General features: G+C 36.6%; 1 protein-coding gene across 1 annotated transcript in view; it reads left to right on the top strand.

The window, feature by feature from the left end:
• Positions 1-14,980: 14,980 nt before the first annotated feature.
• LOC145785187 (glutamate receptor ionotropic, kainate 2-like) overlaps positions 14,981-22,437 on the top strand; it is a 28,371-nt gene continuing 20,914 nt past the window's right edge. Inside the window, exons 1-9 of the mRNA XM_082596880.1 lie at positions 14,981-15,011; positions 15,947-16,198; positions 17,106-17,260; positions 17,653-17,961; positions 19,980-20,033; positions 20,393-20,545; positions 20,915-20,968; positions 21,140-21,298; positions 21,451-21,555. Of these exons, the coding sequence (XP_082453006.1) occupies positions 14,981-15,011; positions 15,947-16,198; positions 17,106-17,260; positions 17,653-17,961; positions 19,980-20,033; positions 20,393-20,545; positions 20,915-20,968; positions 21,140-21,298; positions 21,451-21,555 (1,272 nt within the window). The remainder of the gene's footprint in view (positions 15,012-15,946; positions 16,199-17,105; positions 17,261-17,652; positions 17,962-19,979; positions 20,034-20,392; positions 20,546-20,914; positions 20,969-21,139; positions 21,299-21,450; positions 21,556-22,437) is intronic.

Raw genomic sequence — 22,437 nt, 5'->3', positions numbered from 1 at the left:
GACTTGGAACAAACAGCGTTATCCCAGCACAGAAAATAGTTCACTGCACTGTCAACCATCAAAAGTTTTTTTTTGCATTGTTTTAACGTATCCCACCGTACCATAGACAGAACATAATAATGTACGAGAATCAAAACTGAAGATGCACTGGACAGAATGAGATGACAATCGCTGCAAGAGAAGAATCGCCCATCCCCCCCCCCCCTAGTGAGAACAAAACCGAATTTGAATACTGCTGGCACCGGTATGAATGGTTTCAATTTGCAGCCTCGTCCATGGTCAACATCGCCGCTTTTGGTCTCAGGAAACGGCAAGCTCCTCTTTCTATTTATTTTATACAACACTAAACCCATCAATGAACGTCTAGCTGTGAAAATATAGACGGAGTCCTAGAGCTGTCATTACAATCCAACAAATTGCTTTGAATTGAAAAAGGGGGTCGATAGCGCCAAGGTACCTGTAGGGCGAATTCAAATTTAAGCCTAATCAATAGAATTATTTCAACCCGCTTTCACTAAAAACTTTATCCAAGCAGTAAAAACTAATTACAAAAATGCAACTGCCATGCGCTTGTAGTTCATACATCTTGATAATTATAGCTTATTAAGGTAGGCATGAATAACCGTTTATGTAAACTAGTAGGCTATTTTGACTAAGGATAGCCTATATGTAGGCCTAGCTTAATGTTTAGTAGTCTGCATGACTGTTTTGTTTCACATAAGACGGGTGGCGTAGCCTATTTGTAATTTTAGGTCGCTGCAGCAGACGGGGATTTCGACCAAACTGTCAAATTTTTAAGATCACCCTGCGTGGATCTGGATGAATTGTTTATAGGCTTATAGCCTAGGCTACTAAAGACAGTTGGTGATTATTGCAACTCTTCGAATGATATAGCCTAGGCTACTCTTCCTTATTTCATTCTAAACATTTCATCCAGTAGCCTAGCGTTTACAAGGGGTTATTTTTGACCCGGCATAAATTTAAGGGCCCGTAGGCTCCTCTTTCTTAGATTTGGGGAACCAGGATCTTATTGGTAGGAACTGGGCCTACCCTATCCTCTCAATTACCTGCCCTAATTCTCTCGCAATTGTTGGGGCAGAGCCATGCTACTACTACCGCCGGTGTGTGCTTGAGCAATGCATTCCAGGACTGCTCTCCTTTCAGCGGCACCTAGTGGATGAAATACTTTTCCGGCAACAACATTTCGACAATTGGAAACTTCGCTCTGTCAATCTCGGTGACCGGCCTTGCGTCAAAAACCGCTATAAGGATAAGAAACTTCCAGGAATCCCCCATGATGGCTTTGTCAGTCCGAGGATAAAATTTCACAACCAATCATTTAAACTACTTTTATTGGAGCTTGTTTATTTAGTCTTTACGAACTTCTTATAATCTAAATGCAACGTTCTTTAAACCGAAAGATGTATTTAATCTTGAATAAGCTACGATCTTTGTTATTAGACATAAATTTTTTTACATTATGTTGTTTGATGAATTCTCCGAATATCTTAAATTCAGAGATGTACGTAGGGGAGATCCTCCAACAGTGCCCAGTGTCCTACAGTGCTCAACCTCCGTTTTTGGCGGCAATGCATTCTGATTTAACGCTATAACGAGTTTGAGGTATTGCCACGTGACCAACGATACCCAAGTCACAACTTGAAGGCTTAGCTAAAGTCAGGCAGCTAGCTGCAAGAGGATGTCAAATTTGAAGGAAATTGTTATTATTTTACGTAAAAAGGAAAACCGTGCTCATCAACTCTTCATTAACTATATAAGCTATTTAGCAATGTCATTGTGAATAGGTAGCCTATAGTCTTATATGTTACGTTTTGGCTAGACATAACTGCAGCAATTAGGAAGTTACAGCTTGGTTTGTTCAAAGTGCTGTCGGTGCCAACAGTGCCCACCAACGATAGTTCCTACAGTGCTCAGGGTGGGCATTGTTGGAACCTTGCAGAATAAATTTGTCAACTGACAACTCGGTATGATAGATGGTCCATATTAGCTTGATCAAAACTACATCATCAAACGTTTTTACGGTTCTCCATTTTCAGTTTTTTCCCTTGACTACATAAGCGCATACGTGTAACTTAATTGCCTACTGTTGCAGAGTGATCTTGATTAGAAAAATTGCCAAACATTCTCCGGAAATCACGAAAAGAGCTTGCAAAGAAGTCCGTAGGCCTACCAATAGAAAGTCTATCAATTCTGTTTCCAAAGACTTCGGCATCCCTCGTAGACACTGAGGCGTTATTTAGAAAAGTGCACCAACAATGAGTTAGAAACTTTAGCACCGAAAAAACTTCAACCTAACTAGGCCCAGGGATGGATTTCAGCCGGAACGGTCCAGAGCGCCGCTCCGGAAGTTCGGTCAAAAAGTTGACTTGTCCGGAACGGCGTTCCGGAAGCTCAAATATTTTATACTCTTATTATGCTTTGCCCTGTTCAGTAAAAGTATATATTTTTCTTGATGAGTCGACCACGTTAAAGCGCGTATCCACTCTGATAATATATCTTCGTATCAGTCTTGACGGAAGCGAACCTGTGAATGTATATTTGTAGATCTTGTTGAGCTCGCTAGTCTTGCGGCGAATGGCATCTTTGATTTCTTGAAGAGCTGCCTAAGATGATATGGCATGTCTACAACATTTTTATCTTCTTGTTTGATTGGTGTTGTATGTGATGGCGCGGCTGTGATGATAGGTCGCAAAAATGGTGTGGCAAAATTGCTTCGTGATAAATTTCCAGACATTGTGGTGTGGTATTGTGCATACTGTAGATTAGAACTATATCGGTTCGTGATGTTGTAAAATCAGTCAGTAATGCGTATCGATTTCGATGTTTATGGACAAGCGCTATAGCCATTACCACGCTTCTCCTAAATAGCAGGGAATTGGGTGAATGTGCAGCGGTTTTAAAGTGCAGTTGTTGAAAATCGGAAGGGTAGGCCTACTGGACACACGTTGGGTAGCCTCGAGTGTTCGCACAGTTAATGCCGTCTGGAATGATTTTCCAGCACTTGTCGAACACTCCAAAAAGGGAGCTAGTAGCGACACAAGAGATTCTCGGAAACGTGTGAAATATCAAGGACTCTTGTCGAAGATAACATCCACGGATTTCGTGTTGGACTTGGCTTTGATGTACGAATCCTCGCAAGAATTATAAATAGCATAGGCCTATGCCTCAAACTGCAAAACAGAGCATGTACTATTTGGGATGCAGATAACAAAATTAATAATCTTGCAAAATTATTTGAAACACGTAGGAACGAACCCGGACGACATTATAGCATTGCCATGGATGCTGATGTTCAAAGGTGTGGAATTGCATGTAAACATTGCAAAAATAGCCAGCCAAACAATTCCCGCATCTTCTATCATCACTTAGAAAATTCCATCCAAGATCGTTTGTTGAATTTAACAGACTCGTCATTTATTAACAGCTGCAAATACTTGATTCAACTACTTGGCCAGAGGACACAGTAATGACACACGGAGAAAACGAAATCATTGAAGTGGCAAAGAGATTGCGCTTACAGTGGATGAACGCGAAGCTGTGAGAGGACTTCGCGAATATAAAACTACGCAAAGAAGATCCCAGAATCTTCAAAGTTTGATAACGTCACTAAAATCCCAATTTCATCGAGCAAGTGTGAGCGCGGATTTTCACAAATGAACCTCATACTGACATCTGACCGGGCTTCTCTACACACTATGTAACTGTTTTAAGTTTACTCTTTATAGGAATGGTCGGTCCTCCACTGAGAAAGTTTTAACCAGCGAAGTGTGTTGGATCCTGGTTGCGCCAGGGACGTAATTCGGCAATTGAGACCCGAAGTCGCCAGAAGATTTATGGTTTTGAATTCGATAAATGTCTTAAAAAATTGTGGGCTGTAACTTGTATTTTTGTTTCACTAAAATCATTAAAATACGAATATTTGCGTTGAACAACGCTTATCATCTATGGACCATGATAGCCTACTTACTTTACCAACGTTTTACCTAGGCTACATCAAGTGTGTTGTTTCAAAGTCTCATAAGGGCATATTTCAGAATCTCTTCTACGGCACCTAGCGCATTTGGAAAGTAAAAAACTAACGTTCCGGAAGCTAATCTTCTGGAAATCTACCACTGAATAGGCCTATAAGCTACTGTTAACAGAATATTCTCCAACGAAGAAGAGAGGGAGCTTTGTGAATATCTTCAAGATGCAGCAAAGCATCACTTTGGCTACACGACCAAGACAGCTAGAATACTAGCATTCGAACTTGCTGTAAAATACAATAAAAAAAATACCGATATGTTGGAACGAAAATAAAACTTCTGGAATGAAATGGTTCCGGCTTTTCATGCTAGTTAGTAGACTGCTCACAAAAAGAAAGATCGGTTTCGACAATATTGGAATTGCTACAGTTTTCTTTAATGTGTTTATAGGAAGTGGGCACTGTGGGAACCCTAGATGGGCAGTATTAGGCATTCATGTCCTACAGTGCTCACTTTTTTTAAGCATTTTTATATTGTCATTATGCAAATCCTGCTTATCAAAGAATTATCACCAAACTATCAATAAATAGCAAAAAGATAGTAGGCTACTAAGACATAGCGTAGAAAAATCAATGTTATTGACAAGCTTTTGAAGAAAAATTTCAAATATTCAGAAAAACTGGGCACTGTTGGGCTATCTCTCCTATACGCCACAAATTCTACGCCGCACACTTGCGGCGTATACTTTTTGTTTACGCTAACACTTGCGGCCACATTTTTTTGGATAGTTTGCGCTTGAGGCTACGCGTAAAGTTTTCGCGGTTTTTTAGCGCATTAGCGTCAACGCATACTTTTTAATGTATTTTTTTCGCTACAACACGCCAATACCTTCCAGCGCTGCAGTTGAAAGAATGTTTTCAATGGGCAAAGACATATTGGAACCAAAACACAGCAAAATGTCAGATAAACACTTTCAGATGCTTGTGTTTCTTCGTGGAAATTCAAAATAAAACCTGTTTGTTTCGAGTGGTTTATACCGTGTGAATGTTTGGCACCTAGCAAACAAAATTAGTTTACGCTAGTGTATGCGCTGACGCTGACGCCGCCAACTTTTTTTACAAGTTACGTTGACGCATACGGCGTATGGCTTTTCGAAAGTTTGCATTTAGGCTGACGGCGTCAATATTTTTTGTATGCGCGTACTTCACTGCTTAAATTAGAAACTTCCATGAGGTTCAGTGGTTCACAGTCACAACATTTGAGCAAAACTTAAACAAACATTTCACTTACCGTGTTGCAAATCTAGCATAGATAGGCTATAGAAACAACACCAAAAACCTATAGCCTACCTATGTGTAAAATAGTGGAGCACTATTCTTACTAAATTTAAAAACAATTAGTTGTGATGCTTCACAAATTGCCACTATCTTGATATTGTTTCTATCTTCGATTATCTTCTGTTGTTATAGTTTTTTATGCATTTTTTCTTAGTTGTATGAATATGTCAGCTGACTTTGTACCTTTTCGCTGTCTTTCTAGCACGAGCACCATATCTAAAGTTTTTATTTATCTGTGTGCTATATTTGTGGCCTAGTTTACGTGCTATCGCCCAGAAAAAAAAAGAATATGACTCTATCAAACTGCTCACAATAATCTACACAATTGTAAAACTGTTTTATTTGTTTTTGTTGTTTGTTTTGTTTGTCGTATCCAGGCTTACGTCCGGTGGTTGAAGATTTAGATTAAGTGGCCGGGAAGGCAAAGAAGCCAATCTTCGTGTCCACCTTCAGGCATGCCTGTAAGTGTCCAGCCAAAGACACAGCTGCGCGCATGCTTTTGAGCGGTGTCGAACCAGACGCCCTTTCGATTGCCGTTGCAGGGCTCTCGGCTACGCAGCTGACGGTTATGAACAATTACCTACAGTAAATAAAAATAATTTTCCATAACTAACCAAGCAAGAATTTTTCATCTCTGGCGTAATAATCCCATGAATGGAAATTTTTTATAGTTCAAGGTTTAAAAATGATGTGCTGCTGTTCCAAGCAACAAATAAATCTTCTTTATCCAAATCAATCAGGGCTGAATTTAGTCTGAATTTACTTGATTTGAAACTTCGTGGCGCAATCACTATAAGATTAAACGCAATAATCTAATTATAGAAAACACTTTCCTTGCGGATTGTAAAATGACAGCATTTGTATCGGTTTTTGATTAAGGTGGGCCATGCGCTTCAAAAATCGATGTCTTGATAACATTGGATGGTCTTAGTTCAACACTCTTTCACATTTTGCTGGCATTTCAATTTATTCGAATTAGTAGCTGCGCGTTAGTCTATATAAGTTTAAAGTAATTTAAAAATGCACAATTTTTGTTGCACGAGACCAAAGTGAAGTTCTGGGTCAGTGAGTAGCTATCGGTACGATCGTAGAATAGTTGAAGTGGGAAAAAAGAATTTATATAGCCTATTGTTTTATAGATAGCCTATATAGCTCATAAGCAAAATTATGATTCTGTAAGCTGAAGTTTTATTTTCGGTACCGGTATCGACAAAAAAGTAAATAAAGCAGTTTCTTAGTTACGCTGAAGTGGTAAATAAAGGGGAGATTGAAGGTAATCTTAGCTGGATCGAGACTGGTTAAGGTAATCTTAGGTCGATCGAGACTCGCTGTGAGGATATCGTCAAATAAGAGTTTGCCATAAAGCCTTCATGGGCCAAACAATTTCTCAAAGCTGCAATAAAACCAGGAATATGTAGGCTACGAAATTCTTGGTTAGTTACCATCAAAAAACAAGCTTTGGAATCGCAACTTTTTCTTTGAGGCAGTTGAAGGCATGAACGCTCGCATCCAGAGCAACTTGCAATAAATATAGAAAAGCTCAAACTAGGAAGAAAAATGTGTCGCATTTTCGCAGAGTCCATACCGAGGTTAGACTCAACTGTTAAGTAGGCTAGTCTTTGTTTATGTAGACTTAATTGGTTGGTTTGGTTTGGTTTTGAATCTTTATCCTCGGACTGACAAAGCCTTGATAGGTTAGCCTATTCCTGGTAGGTTCGCATTCTTGTAAAGGCTCTTGAAGAAGGGCCGGTTATCGAGATTGGCAGAGTGAAGTTTTCCGATTGTTGAAGTGTTGTTGCCGGGGAATTATTCCATCCATTACATGCCGCTTAATGGAGAGCAGTCCTGAAATGCGTTGCTCAAGCGCACATCCCGAGAGTTGAACCAGCGCCGCGTGATCTTGAGCCGGACGCGTAACCACTGAACTAAGGGGGCGGACTTATATAATGCAAAAAGTAAGCTTATTTTTATTTTTTTATCCAATCTTTTCGTTTTAACCCAGAAAAAATATTTAAAAGAGCCCAAGTCCAGATAGTCTAAGTCTACCCTATTTGCGACTGTTAAGTTGGCGCTAAAACTATAAGTACCGTAACTCTTTCTAAGGTAGCCTACCCACAACCTGGGTAAGCTACACCCTGTAGTGGAACATTTAGGACAGGCGAAATCATACTTTAGAAAATTTTGTTTACCTTGAGATTCAGTGCAATTTTTTTGTTGTTTATATATCATGGTTGGTTGGTTTTGAATCTTTATCCTCGGACTGACAAAGCCTTGATAGGTTATTCCTCGTAGTTTCCCATACTTGTAGAGGCTCTTGACGCAGGGCCGGTCACCGAGATTGGCAGAGTGAAGTTTTCCGATTGTTGAAGTGTTGTTGCAGGAGAATTATTCTATTCACTATGGTACTGCTGAATGGAGAGCAGTCCTGAAAGTGCGTTGCTCAAGCGCACACCCCGAGAGTCGAACCAGCGCCGCGTGATCTTGAGCCGGCGCGTAACCACTGAACTAACGGGGCGGAAAATAGACTACCTCATAAAATAATTTTTTCTTGGATTGGAGTAGCCTATACAAATTCTATTATTATCAATCTCATACTACAGCTTGCTGGATAGTTATGCAAACTAAAGGAAGGCTTTTTCGTTTGTGATTGTATTGACTGCTAACTTTCCGATAGCAAGTTAGGTTTATGCAAAAGGTAGGCTTGTTTATCAAGAAGAGCATATATCTTCCTACAAATCAGTGATTCCCAATGTATGGGTCATGACCCAAGGTTGAGTCTCCAAAAAAAACTTTCTGAATTGTTTTCTGTTTTTTTTTTTTTTTTAATTAAGAAAAATGTTTAGTATAAGGTAGCTGTTTTTAAGACAAGTTTTTAACTTGAGTCGCTTTAAAAAAAAAACCTGAGAAACCAGGGCTATTTAGATGACATAAGCTTGTTAAGCACAATGTAAAATTTTATGTTTATCGATTGAAAAGTCAATGCTTTTTTCTTCTGTCTTCCATTTTGCAACACAGTCAGCTTATTTAAAAGTTAACTTTTAATGGCAGGCCTACTATTTTAGATTTTTTCTATCAGCTTCTATGACATCGCGTAGCCTACCTGACCGAAGTTGGAAAAGCCGTGGACTACACGTCCAGGCCCAGCAAGAGTGTACTACCGGTACGGAATTGTGTCTTGAAAAAAACAATCAGCCTGATTAATAAATATGTTCGAAGTCGCAGCCTAAGCTTATACAAAAATTGTTTTCTTTTCTCTTATTCCACGTAATTTAATTTGTAGCCACAAGGAAAAACATGAACGCGTCAAAAAAACAAAAACAAAAATAACTCTTGTGGTCTCTTTCCCTTTGTCTCTATACAGACCAATTTTCTGTTTTTATCAGGGGAGTGACGTCAGACTTTAACATATGCGAGCAGTTTCTCACTTTGCGTTCCATTTATGACACACCAAGCGGGATATATATGTTTCGGGAATTTTGTTCAAGTTTTCTAGAAGCACATTCGGACCCTTCAAAGCTGTGTTTAGTTCCAACAGATGGATGTCTTACGATGTTAGGGAAAAATTAAGGTTTTCATGGACTCGTTTACAAATGGCGTGACCTGCAACGTGGCACTTGCATTTTACACTAAGAAAATATCGTTATTAAATCACTGAAGATGTCTAATCTGATAGAATCGTAACATCAACGGTAAATTAAATTCGTGCAACTGTGCTAAATCATCAGAAACTTGAGCATTTCTGGAGATATTGATACTGAAGATGGAGAGGTGCTCACTGCTCAGAGCCAGAGCACCAAGTCAACGGATCATTTGAAACTAAAAAGTAGCCTACATGCTCATTAGTGACATGATTTGATGAATTTGAAAGAAATTAATGGTATTAACTCTTTCCGGCCCATGCTACCGCCTCCCGATGATTTGCAGTCAGATGTGGAGCTGACACAAGCATTCAAACGTGATCATCCATTTCACTTCTAGAGTCGAGTCCCAGAAGAAGAGCATTTTAACTTGATGGCCAATACATTAAAATATGCATCTGTATTTGGTTCAACATAAGTTTCATGTGTGAAGCACTTTTCAGCAAAATGGTTGTAATTAAAACCAAATATCACAACCTATCGTCGAACCATCATTTTAACCAACTTTTGAATGCTGCATTTTTCAAGATTACTCTCGTTTTAGAAAACTTATTAAATGTAAAAGCCAAGATTACTTTTTAAGTTAGATTGCTTTGTATGTACTTGTTGCTTGATGGTAGCCAGGGATATCTAGAGAAGGGGATATGAAGGCTCGAAGTGATTGCCTTATTCTCATGACACTACCAGGGCGGTAGTTTGTAGTGCTTTAAACATGTGTTTCTTTTTAAAATCATAGAAAGTTTTGTGGTGCAGCTGGTACAATGAGCTACATAAGACAGTTAGCAAATGTTACGTCGAGTAGTTAAAGAATACTTGTTTACAAAGACAGTTGAAAAGTTACCAGTAAGCTGTTTTTTAAACAAAGCCTGATGCGGTATGCTAGATGTAAAGCAAGTATATGGGTAGTTGAATTAACAAGTAACCATGAGCATGCTGTGATTATCCAGGCCTGATGCTAATAGCGCAATGCAAGTTGTCATAACAAGATTTATTAAACTACTATCGGTGCCAATTGTCATTTTGCGATAAACACAGATTATTTGCGATAAACAAAAGCCCTTCTATTGTCAGACGCAAGAAAAGCCTTCGTATCCCCTTCTTTAGATATTCTTGATGGTAGCCTACATATGTTTTTTTTATGATTGCTTTTTCTTGTTGTGGCCCTTTTCAAAACTGAAATTTTGACTTTGGCCCCAGTGCTGAAAAAGGTTGAGAACCATTGGTCTAACGGTAGCTGATTTTTAAAAACCTTTATATTATGAAATATTGCAGCTTTAGCCAATTAAAAGCATTTCATTAAAAGTCTACAAAAATTGGTTAATGTTTCTGGGTTTTTTTTGACAAAAACACCAATCAAAGAATGTTTTCACGTATCGAAATAACCTGGATCTTGATGATAAGTCAGGCTACTTCGGCTTACAAGATTCGAATCGGTGAGTGTTTCAGGTAAACTGTTTACTGCAACTTGGAAATAATGGAGACAAATTTCGTTCTAACTATCATTTTTTCAAGCTTCATTATGTTTGTTTGACGAGCTAACAGCAAGAAATGAGCTAGTTTAGATTACTTATGTGGTCAAAGATTATATGATTATTCATCTTGTTTTTTTTTTATCCACGTGTCGATAAGGCATAGGATTAGGATGACACAAACTCATCAGAGTCGGCTTTGGTTGCTATTTTGGTGGAGGTTGTCACACCAGTTTCGGTTACTTGGGGTACAGGTGGTTCTAAACACCATCTCATCCCTCTACTTCAAAACTTCAGATCATCGATTTTAGATATATGGAGGTCTTCATTTAAACCAAAGTAATACGCCTGCTGCAACCACCCCAGAGTAGGTCCAGTGACCAGAGCTACCATTGAGACTTACAAAGAGAAATTATTGTTATTCTTTTTTTACTCCATGACATGGTTGTTCTGTATGTTTATCTGTAGTGGCTAAGTTAGGTTTATAAAAACTACAGGTGGTTTCTAAAGGGAGTCATGGGTTTAAGAATAGAAACTTGTTTGCCATGAGACTGCGCCACAAGTGGAAGTCTCCAATTACCGCAATCAAACTCTGCAAGATCAAACTCCAATCAAAGAAATACATCCACGCTGTTCCAAGCCTTTAGTTTAGATGGACTTATATGGATCTATAAAATAATTGTCTTGTGGTTTTACAATTTTAGCTAATAAAAGCTTGAATTTATTCTCTTTATATTTAATACTTTTATGTTTATGTTTGTAGCTTACAGACTAACTGGCTTTTTGTTGGCTATTATCTTTACCTACGTTTGTCATTAAGTTGTGTTTCATCCAACTATAAAGCAATTTCTTCGAACTTTTAAATCTCAGGTTGTTTGAATTTGTTCCTTTCTTATTCCTTTTTGAAAGAATTCACCAGATTTGCCAAATCATAATTAAATTCATGGTAACTTTATGCGGGACGTAAGAGCCATCACTTTAGCATTGATTTAACCTGTGCTGACGTTGCAGGGTGTCACAGTAGTCAATCTTCTGAAGTTAGTCTTCGCTTTGAATCAATATAACGCTCAAGAATTGGGCATGAAAATGAGTTTTTAATATTGCAAACTTCAACCGCTACAATAGACAGTAATATTCCCACAAACATAAAAAAAAAATTTAAATTGTTTTGTGACGAACGTAAACTTCACAAGACATGACTATTTTGAAAACAAGCTATTTTGTTTCCAACGATGGAAGGTGGTATAACTGCAACGGAATATATCCAGTTATGAAAAAAGAAAACTTTTCAATTGCTTTGTTTTATTAGTTTTCCATGTGATGAATTCAATTGCTTCATTTTATTAGAAAAACATGTGATGAACAAATACGATTTTGTACCGGATTATCTGTGAAGGAACGTTTTCAAGCGTTCAAAGTTTGATCGTTTTTACCTGATTGCTTAGATGCTAATCTAACTCATGCATCATCTATAGTAGTGGCCTACTAGCGTTTTTTAAGGTCCAACAGGCCTACACATCAGCGACAAAAAAAAACTACGGTAGTTTTCTTAAAATCTTCCTGATTTTATGAGCCGCAGAACTGTCATGTGATACTAGAAATGATACAGACTAATTCTAAACGAAAAACAATTCTATTGGGCAAATTTCTTTATTATTCCACATTGGAAAACATAGAAATAGCGACACTATTCGTGGCATTAAACCAGGGCTGTGGAGCCGGGTGAAAAAATATATGACTCCGACACCTCGGTTTACAATTGGACAACTTCGACTCCGGCTTTAATGTTGCCAGGTTTTTTAAAGTTGCCACATTTAAAAAAAAAACATTTCTTCTTACGTTTTCGTTTAATTTCACTTAAGTTCTAATCGAAATTGTAATGATGACTTTCTAAAACACTAACAAGAATAAACACTTCTATTTCTGGTAACGTTCTAGAGTGCAATACGGAAAACAAGAAACAATATTTTAAAACAGAAATTCAAACAAAATCATTCTTCATCGTAAGTATTTTGTATAAAATGCCATCATATTACACAGTTTTTGCACATCATTATATTAACTTTTAATATTTTACCCAATTAACGTCTTACTTGCTTTACCAATTTATTGCATTTTACAAATGAAGGAAGTAATGCTGCCTATTCATAGTAGCCTATGTTGGCCGGATGAGGTAACGTGGAGCCTACGTTTCCTTTAAAAGCGTGACACATCACGCTGTAGGCTACTCCCCGGGTTGGGCATCGATAAACATGCTTAAAAACTACTGCAATTGTAGTCTAAGTCTACTAAATGGTCGAGCATTCGTGAGAATTTAACTTTCTGTAAATAGCTTACTGTCAAGGCTATTAACATATCAATTTTTTAAATTTAACTTGCTAGTGCTTAGTACATTGCAATCCCTTGGGGTGACATAATTATACAAATGACTCATTTCGATAAGGTCAAGAAGTTCAAACGTAGAATCAATGTAAACCATCTAATTTTTCTAGTTCAGAAGTTGACTATATTCAAACTTATGGACAGTCGTAACGCAGAATTTTCTTGAGGGGGCAAGTCAATTTTTTGTTGTTGCTGGGCACACTTCAATAATGCTTGGACTCAAGCTTTAGCACGTAATTAAACCCGTTCTATGCATACTAAAATTCACTACCAAGTTAATGTTCATAGGTGATTTTATTCTTTATGCTGTAACTTTTACTTTTGTTTGTAATATTTATAGAAGAATATTTGATCAAATAGAGTACTTTCTAAAATCTCTACAGCTTGTTTCACCCTAAAATGAGGATCATAAGAAGGTCCTTATTCAAATAGGAATCCCCTTTTTAGGGTGAAACAGGCTGTAGAGATTTTAGAAAGTAATAACTATATTTGATGTAATTTGCTCTCCTTTTTTTTTTTGCTAGGCATTGAGCACTTTTTGTTGTATTAATGGTATTTATTGTTTAGACTTTAGAGGAATATTTATGTTCATCAAAAAGTACATTTCAAAAGAAATCCAATACATTTTAAACCCCGCTCAAAGTTTTTCTGAAATAAAAAAGACGTTTCATAGATAAGTTACGTTAGTGGACGCTGTTAAAACTTAACTTATCTCTTTCGCGCCCAGCGATTTTGCGCGGTTTGACCGCAAAACCCAGGCATTTTTGCTATTTTTTCTCTAACTTTAACGAGTTGACACGCATGACACCGATTGTGTATCTTAACATGGAATATTTCATTGGAAAGGTAATTTCATGTTCTAACTATAAATGTTAGAACCTACTTTCCTAATACAACATATTTGAAGATACAGTATTTTCAAAATGTGTACTTTTTTCAACATTTTTTTTGTTAAAAATTTTGTGAAAATGAAGCATCTTACAAAAAAAATACTCCCACCTTTTCTATAGAACCTAAAAAGATTTTTTTTTTCAGTTGACTTCCTAATGTTATAAAGTGCCAAGGAAAAATCAAATATGCCTTATTCCTTTAGTACATACTTTTCTTTTAACTGCTGTTGTCTAAAGTAACCAAACTTTGTCAAATTTGAGCAATTTTTTTTTTTTAAAACATGAGAATATCAATAAAATAAGCATTTTACAAGGGACCAGTAAATTTATAGATATTCTGCTACAAAGACAAAGTTTTATATCACACATCAGACAGCATCATTTTAAAATGATGCTGGGCGTTTCGCATTAAACCTCAAATCATTTTAAAATGATGCTGGGCGTTTAGCATTAAACCGCAAATCATTTTAAAATGATGCTGGGCGCGAAAGAGTTATGACTAGGACCATTTTTATTTTGACTTAAAAAAAATTTTTTTTTGATTATATTTTTATCAAATTTTGACTTTATTTTGACCTAATGAAATTGCTTATTTGTAGAGGGCACAGTTCTTCCTTGAATAGATACCAGTTACCCAAACATAATATTTTATCGATTTCAGACCCAAACGTAATATTTTGTTGAAAGTCAAGGTGTTTTATGGATTATAAACAGTGCGTCGTGTTTTTTGGCGATAGAAAAATTTCGACAAATCTGTCTAACTTTTGCTAAAAACGATTTAGCTTGCTTAAGCATTTTTGTATTACAGAATGTCAGTAGGCTACTCCTAAAGTCCAAACTGTTGATCCTCGAAAAGACCACGTTTGTGAAGAGGGAGTGTTGTATAAAAATTATTTAAGTACCGTACGTAACAATGAATAAACAAAGGACAATTTGCGATAAAAATTACTGCTGATCTAAGTGGGCATTGTGACATATTTCCTGCTTTTATGGGTTAATATGGTTTAGTTATGTCGCAGTTACTAATTTACAATGCTTCCACGAGGATTTTGACAACAATTACTCTCAAGAAACACAAAAAGATTGTCAAAAGCCATAATTTGACAAATTTTGACTTTACTGAAAATTTTGACTTTATTGTCAATTTTGACTTTATTTTGACCTATAAACTTTTTAGAAACAGTCCCATAGGTGCTGAAAACAACTTTATTCTTTGATTCGTGGGTAAACGAGGTGCTTAAAAATGTTTGACTTTATTGACTTTTGCGGGCCCTACTTATGACAAACGCTCATCTGGTGGACGCAACAGGTGATATCAACTTAACCTATTGATTTTTGTGGTCAAACTGTTTTCAAAACCCCAACTGTAAATAATAAGCTTCTGGCGTCAATCCATTCATTCAGATAAACTAATTTCCCGCATCGATTCCTAGTATGAGAACATGGAAGTTTCGAAGCTATTTAACCACGATCGAATTAGTCTCGGTGCCAATTTTTGCGTTTGTCTGATCTTGATTCCTAAATGAGTTACACTTCCTGCTGGTCGTACATCAGAGCTGTCGCTTTGTCAATAATGAAAAAGACTTTTAATATGAATGAAATAGTTTTAAAGAAAATGAATGGAAAGTTTTATATGAGCTCATGGCAAAGATAGCTTGATTGATCGACACTTTTACACAAAGTATTAAAACCTAATTATACTAAGTCATACTTTTAGTATGACAGTTTTAATCTAATTTGATTAGTGTAATATCAGTCTAACGCTTTTCAAACATTTATAGGCTATTGCTGAAACTATGAACCAAGGTTGAAAAACAATTGGAAAAATGCTATCCAGGGTGGAGAAAAAGTTGTTTTACAAGATCTATTTGCAAAGTGTTTTCATTTAAATAAAGCCAAGAAAGCGTTAGTTAGTGAAACGTTATATGTTGGTTGGGTTTACATCACATTACTAAAACGCTCAGCGGATTCCAGCTGGGAAAGAGTGACGGATATGGAATCCCACAACTTTAGTCTTTGTATATTCTTTCGCCGGACACTGCTGCTCACCTCTGTTTGCAGTCGAAGTGCTCGTTGAATAGCGTTAATATTTCCATCAAAGGGGCGCCTTGTCCATTGTGACTGGCATCTGGGTACTACATCTTGTTGTTACATCTCGTAATGTAGCTAAGAGCCTATAGGCTATTTCCTTTTTGTTCTGAAAGTGTTGATGACAAAAATAAATTGAAACGTTGTCTTCTGTAGGTGGATTATTTCCAAAGCAAAGATCACACGAAAGTAAGCTGAAGCAAGATTCTACAGCGAATTTGTTTCACCCTCTTTTCTCAGAAGCTGATGATGGGATTGATGAGAGAGATGTTGGGCTCCATTCAAAGCTTGCCTTTGAATTTGCTATTTTCTCACTCAATGAGCGGTACTCTGGGAATAGCACATTCACGACTTTCATGCAGACTTATGAAGAGAATTCGCAAAGTGGTTTTCAAATCACCAAAAAAGGTCGGAGTAATAAGTTTCTGTTTATTTTATATTAGCCTGTTGCCTGCTGGTGTAACGAATCGCTTTATTAGAGCACGCGTACTTAGGCCCTAATTTATCAGCTACTTAGCCTATCAAAAACGATTTTTTTATTGTCTGGCTATTCAGGCTAAATATAGTAGGCTTTAGGTCTCCAGGTATGCTTCTCTTCCACCACCTTGGGATGGGAGACATGGGATAGGCTAGTCTGGATGTAGTCCTTCTGCTTTTAGACCTTGATGAAGGGTGTGCGTCTGTGCGACCTATGTTATCAAGACGGTTTCGCCTTGATCAACTATGACGTTAATATCACCGTTTCCATGTTGTCGATGATTAGCGATTGAGAACTTCTTGATAAACTAAAACAAGGCCTCTACAAGAACAATGTCTCCCATGATTTGGAAGAACATAACCACAAGTTAATGCTTTGTTGAAGCGCTCAACATCGTTTTAGGCTATCAAACAAAAGAAAAAGTGCAAATCCGTAACCTTGAATTTTTGTTAAAGATGAGTTTGCAAAAAGCTGTCAAGTGCGTTACACGTTTTCATCAACTTAGTAAAGTTTTCATCATAATAACTTGTAAGCAAGAAACAGTATGCTTTTTTCGAATAGAAAACGTGACATAATGGACCACATTGAAATGTTATTTGATTTGTTAATTTAACTTAATTTGTTTGCTAACAGCAATCGTGCTCCAAATATATGATTCTGTTTTTTTTTCATTAGCTACAACTTTAGCCTACTCTGGTCTATTTACAATTGGAGGTGCTTGAAAAAAGCGTCTCTCCACAAAATTCATTGGCTTGATTAAAAGAAAAGAAAAAAAAATAGCACCATATGATATGGAACTAACCCAAAGTGATGTGTTTTTTGTGTATCTTTCAACAGTGTGCTCGCAACTGTATGTTGGTGTTGCTGCCATCGTTACTTCAATGGATTCTGACGTCATCCAGTCCATATGCGATGCCAAGCATATGACACATATTCACGTTGGAAAAAGCGAACGATCTATTAAAAAGACTCATCGAAAAAACAAGGTCTGGGTTTGTTCTTTGAACAATTTTTTAAGTTTTTTGTTGGCTATACAACTTAATATAGTTTGCCTTAACCTTGCTTGAACTTTTCACAGTCATGGCATGACGCGATGGCTAACATCTTCTTTTAGGAGTTAGCCTACAAACCTTTTTCTGCTCTGCATGTGGATTCAAGTTAGTGATTATTACCATGGACCAGTCATCGAAGTGCAACAGATTGATAAAAAAGCTCAATTTAAATGTGGTTTTAAACGTTAAAGGTTTTGACGTTTTTTGGTAAACTCTGAAAAATACTGTATGATCAGCAATAAACTGACTTCTCTTTATATATGGTGATACAATTTTTTAAGCAAAGCTGGTTATGTGGTCATCACTGAATGTGCTTCTTTATTTTCAATCAGAACCCAGACACAACATACACAATAAAACTGTCGCCTTCGTTAGAAATTTGGAATTCAGCTGTGATTGATCTTGTTCTGCATTACAAGTGGACAAAAATAGCTATTCTTTATTGCGGGGACTTGTCTCGTCTTCAACCACTTACGGACGTTTTATCGCGAATGCACAACAACGATCTAACACTTTTACAAGTGAAGCCAAAAGACAAGCTTCATCTAACACTGTTGTTGCAAATAATACTAGAAAGAAGAATCAAGCACATCATTGTAGATTGCGAGGAATACAATTCTTTGTTTTTAATTTTACAAAGGGTAAGTGTTTATTTTTGTTTTCGTTTTATTTTAAAAGTTGAATGTGCCTTTCGTGAAACAGTTTAAAAGTGTTAGAACCGAAAAAAATAAGCTTTCTTCAACTAATCCAAAGTTAATTGTAAGATCAAGTGGCAGTGGTTCGATTTTCGGGGTGTGCTTGTGCAATGCACCTTAAGGACTACTTTCCATTCAGTGGCTACTAGTGGATGGTGTAGCCTACTTCACAGACAACAACATCTCGAAACTTCACTCTGTTAATCTCTGTGACCGGGCCTGCATCAGTGGTTCAAAGCCTCTACAATTATGCAAAACTACCAGGATTAAGCTCTCAAAGAAGCTTTGTCAGTCCGACCATAAACATTCCCTCAATCAATTGAACAAAATCAAAAGCTTTATAAAACAAGAAGGTCAACTCAATGCAAGCAGCAATGTTTTCACAACTATTCAAATATCTTAGTGTTAGGCCATTGATAAATGACATGACCAATTGATCAATAACGAATCTTTATAAAACGATTGCATTTTCAGCAAAGCCTTTATAAATTAAAAACAGAGAGAGACTGTTCACCAGGCATTTTATAATAAAAGTAATTTGCGTTCTTCTGGTGACTATTTACTAGGTTACCTCCTGATGTTAAAGATGATAACTAGCTTTTGTATTTCCGACGTTTCGTCAGTCAGCACGACTGACTTTATCAAGGTGGCTAAAACAGGTTAACACAACCTGTTCAGCAACGATGGCACAACACAAAAACGTACTGATAAAATGAATAAAGTAAGCAGCAAGAATCAGAATTAAAACACGCAACAAGACACCTAGAGGTTAAACTGAATGCAGTGAATGCCTAAAACCAGTAGGCTGCTTTCCAACAGCGTAAATTTATCTATCTATTGGGCCACCGTCAAGAAACATTGAAAAGTCATCAGACAAGACAGAAACCAAGGGAATTGGCAATAACAATGATAGAGAAGACGCACTGAGAATGGAAAAGGTGAAGTTAAAGTTAAAGTAATTTTTTGTACACAGAGGGAAAATTCTGACCATCTTTCTGGTTGAGAGCATGTTGTGCTTTCTGGTTTATGTACCACTTTTCTGTAAATAATCTTTTTGTGTAATCCTTTTCAGTTTTAAGACAGACCATAAAATTACTTGGACCAACGCTACCATTCTTAAAACTGAAAAGGATTACACAAAAAGATTATTTACAGAAAAGTGGTACATAAACCAGAAAGCACAACATGCTCTCAACCAGAAAGATGGTCAGAATTTTCCCTCTGTGTACAAAAAATTACTTTAACTTTAACTTCACCTTTTCCATTCTCAGTGCGTCTTCTCTATCATTGTTATTGCCAATTCCCTTGGTTTCTGTCTTGTCTGATGACTTTTCAATGTTTCTTGACGGTGGCCCAATAGATAGATAAATTTACGCTGTTGGAAAGCAGCCTACTGGTTTTAGGCATTCACTGCATTCAGTTTAACCTCTAGGTGTCTTGTTGCGTGTTTTAATTCTGATTCTTGCTGCTTACTTTATTCATTTTATCAGTACGTTTTTGTGTTGTGCCATCGTTGCTGAACAGGTTGTGTTAACCTGTTTTAGCCACCTTGATAAAGTCAGTCGTGCTGACTGACGAAACGTCGGAAATACAAAAGCTAGTTATCATCTTTAACATCAGGAGGTAACCTAGTAAATAGTCACCAGAAGAACGCAAATTACCTTTATAAATTATTACAGTTTTGCCTTCAAAAACCTGTGATGTAATTTTTTTAATTATAAGAATGTTTTTATTAGTGTTTCTAAATGTGTGTAGCCTATTTATGCTAGCCTACTCTGTTTGGTTTACGAGTTAATTGACAGTCAAGTCCATATCTATGTCATAAGCCAATTCCTACAATTTAAGAAGTGATTTTACGTTACTGAAAATGAAGTTATTGTGATTTTGGCGTGTGGTATAACAACTAATCTTTCTTGAATACATTGCACAAATCATAAATATTTAAAATCATATCTGCTTTGCAGGCCTTACAACTCGGTTTGCTTGAAAATGAATACCACTACATCCTGTTTGGCACGGTAAAGCTTCCTGTATTCTTATAACAAGTTTTAATACTTTTATAATTTGGAAAAAATGCTATCATAGCCACGCTAAACGTTTTTAAAATTCAAAATTGGAACTTTAATTGCAACTTTTGAAATTTGTACATTGCCCTCTTGTAAAAGAAATTTAACAGAATTTTACCGACGTTTTAACGTCTTTTATTTCCATTTAATAATGCGGTATTAATGTGACCTATTCTGCTATTCAAGAGTATCAGCATTCTGCATTTCAAACATACAATATTCCAGGCTGTTATAGTTCATTTTAAATCAAAGTATTGACTAGAGTAGCTTAACTTTGTGCCGTGAAAAGTCAAGAGTTTTCTACTTTTCAGAATTCGAATTTGTTTTTGGAAAGAAATCTTCTCAAATTTGGCCAAAGGAACATCATAGTTTTGAACTTACTCAATGAGGAATTAGAATCGCTAAGACTCGTTCAAAATCAATGGAACAAATTTGTATCCACACAAAACCTTGATGGCGATAATGTAAGTATAAAATATTCTTAAAGCATTTGTTTATCTACCAAGAGGCTATGCACAAAAGATAAAGCAGTAGTTCGATTCTGGATGAGACAAAAAGGTTTTGGCTCAACTCTAGCATTAATTTAAGTAGCATCGTCTAATTGTTTATACAAAACACAGAGATTTGATTTATTGATAGGATAACAACTTTTCAAATTGTGGTTAGCCTAAATAAAATGGATTTGCAGGGCTAATTATATTGAATGGAAAGCTGCTAACTAAGTTGTTTCAAAATATCTTAAATTGTTGAATGTTAGATATGCTCATTTATGCAATACAAGTTAAGTCAGTTCGGTACTAAATCTTAAGACTTACATGGATCAACATTTTTAGATCAACAAGTACGAGCAAAGGTTTGGCAGCGTTCTGCCTTTGTCCGCATTCACAGTAAGTTTTGTTATTACAATATTTTCAACGACATACTGCATTACTGTCACATTCTGCATAGTGACTTGCTTATTCCAGACAATATAGATTTTCGTTTGTAAGCCTTCGCACGATAAAAGATAACCTACTGTGAAAATAACTTCAATTTGTTTAATAATTTTATTTCTTCAGGCTGAAGTGGCTTTGATGTTTGATGCATTGCATATGTACGCCGCTGTTTTGTCAAACCTCGCAGCAAACCCATTGCAGCACTTCAACCACCGAAGTCTTCCTTGTGATTCTAACAACGTATGGCTCTTTGGAAACACTCTTATTCGTGTCTTGAAAAATGTGAGTGTAATTAGGTTAATTTCTATGAAAAATGTCAACACTAGTTTAGTAAAATATGATGTTTATCCTTTTTCAGATTTGCTGAAAAAAGTATAGCCTAACAAACGAATGAGAACAATGGTTGTTTTTCATGTGAACAAAGTGTGTTTCAGAGCAGCTATCCAGGGCTCACGGGAACAATTAGTTTTGATGAACATGGAGAGCGAACAGAAGTTAGAATGGCGGTTGTCACTGCAACTTATACCGAAGTAAAGAAGGTGAGTTATTATTTCTGCAACGCAAAAAGTTCCTAACTTTGACATAAACCATATTATGTGACAAAGGAAAGTTTTATAAACAGTTTCTCTATAAATGTGCAAGTAAAAAATGCTAATCCAGCCTCGTTGTTTGGTTATCTGCATCTGACTTATTTTTACCAGCATTATTAAATATATACAACCAAGCAACCACACGGCATTTAAAGGCATACTAAATGAAATTTTCAAACGTGAATTAACCATTAAAATGCGTAAACTAAACATTCAAGAAAACATTTCAAAAAAAATTACCGAAAAAAAAAAAGTTTTTAATGGCGCTGGCAAGGCCTAAAATCCAATGTTTCATTTATTTTCACTTTTTCTCAAAATGACCAAAAAGTGCAAACACAGCTCGAGAATACGTCACAAAAGACAGCAATAACCAATAACAAAAGCCACGTCACAACATCTGATGTTTTAACATCAGATCTGATGTTTTGAGCAAACTGTCTGATGTTTTGACGTTGAAATCTGATGTTTTGATGTACCTACATACATAGCCTACAGTTAAATCGCCGGCAGTAACAACTGTTGTGTGATCAGCTGATTGCTCGTCTTTTGTTACGTAGACTGTACAGTCGCACGCTTCGCTGCTCAGGCCCATTCTGGTTTTGAAAGCTTTGACAAAAGCACGCGCGCAATGATGGTCAGACCGCAATGGGGAAAAATTCTATTGAAAATTGTTTTATGGTAGCAAGTTAAACACAAAGAACGTGGAAAATCGCCAAGTCAGGTTTTTCCTTTAGTATCCCTTTAACATAATTCATTAAAATTGAACATAAACTATAAGCTACAAACGTTTTCGGCCATACACACGTTAGCTCTTATCAAATAACAAAAAAT

The sequence above is a fragment of the Aplidium turbinatum genome, chromosome 16 (genome assembly GCF_918807975.1).
Source record: "Aplidium turbinatum chromosome 16, kaAplTurb1.1, whole genome shotgun sequence".
Taxonomy (NCBI): domain Eukaryota; kingdom Metazoa; phylum Chordata; class Ascidiacea; order Aplousobranchia; family Polyclinidae; genus Aplidium; species Aplidium turbinatum.
This window is presented reverse-complemented; position numbering and strand designations above follow the sequence as displayed.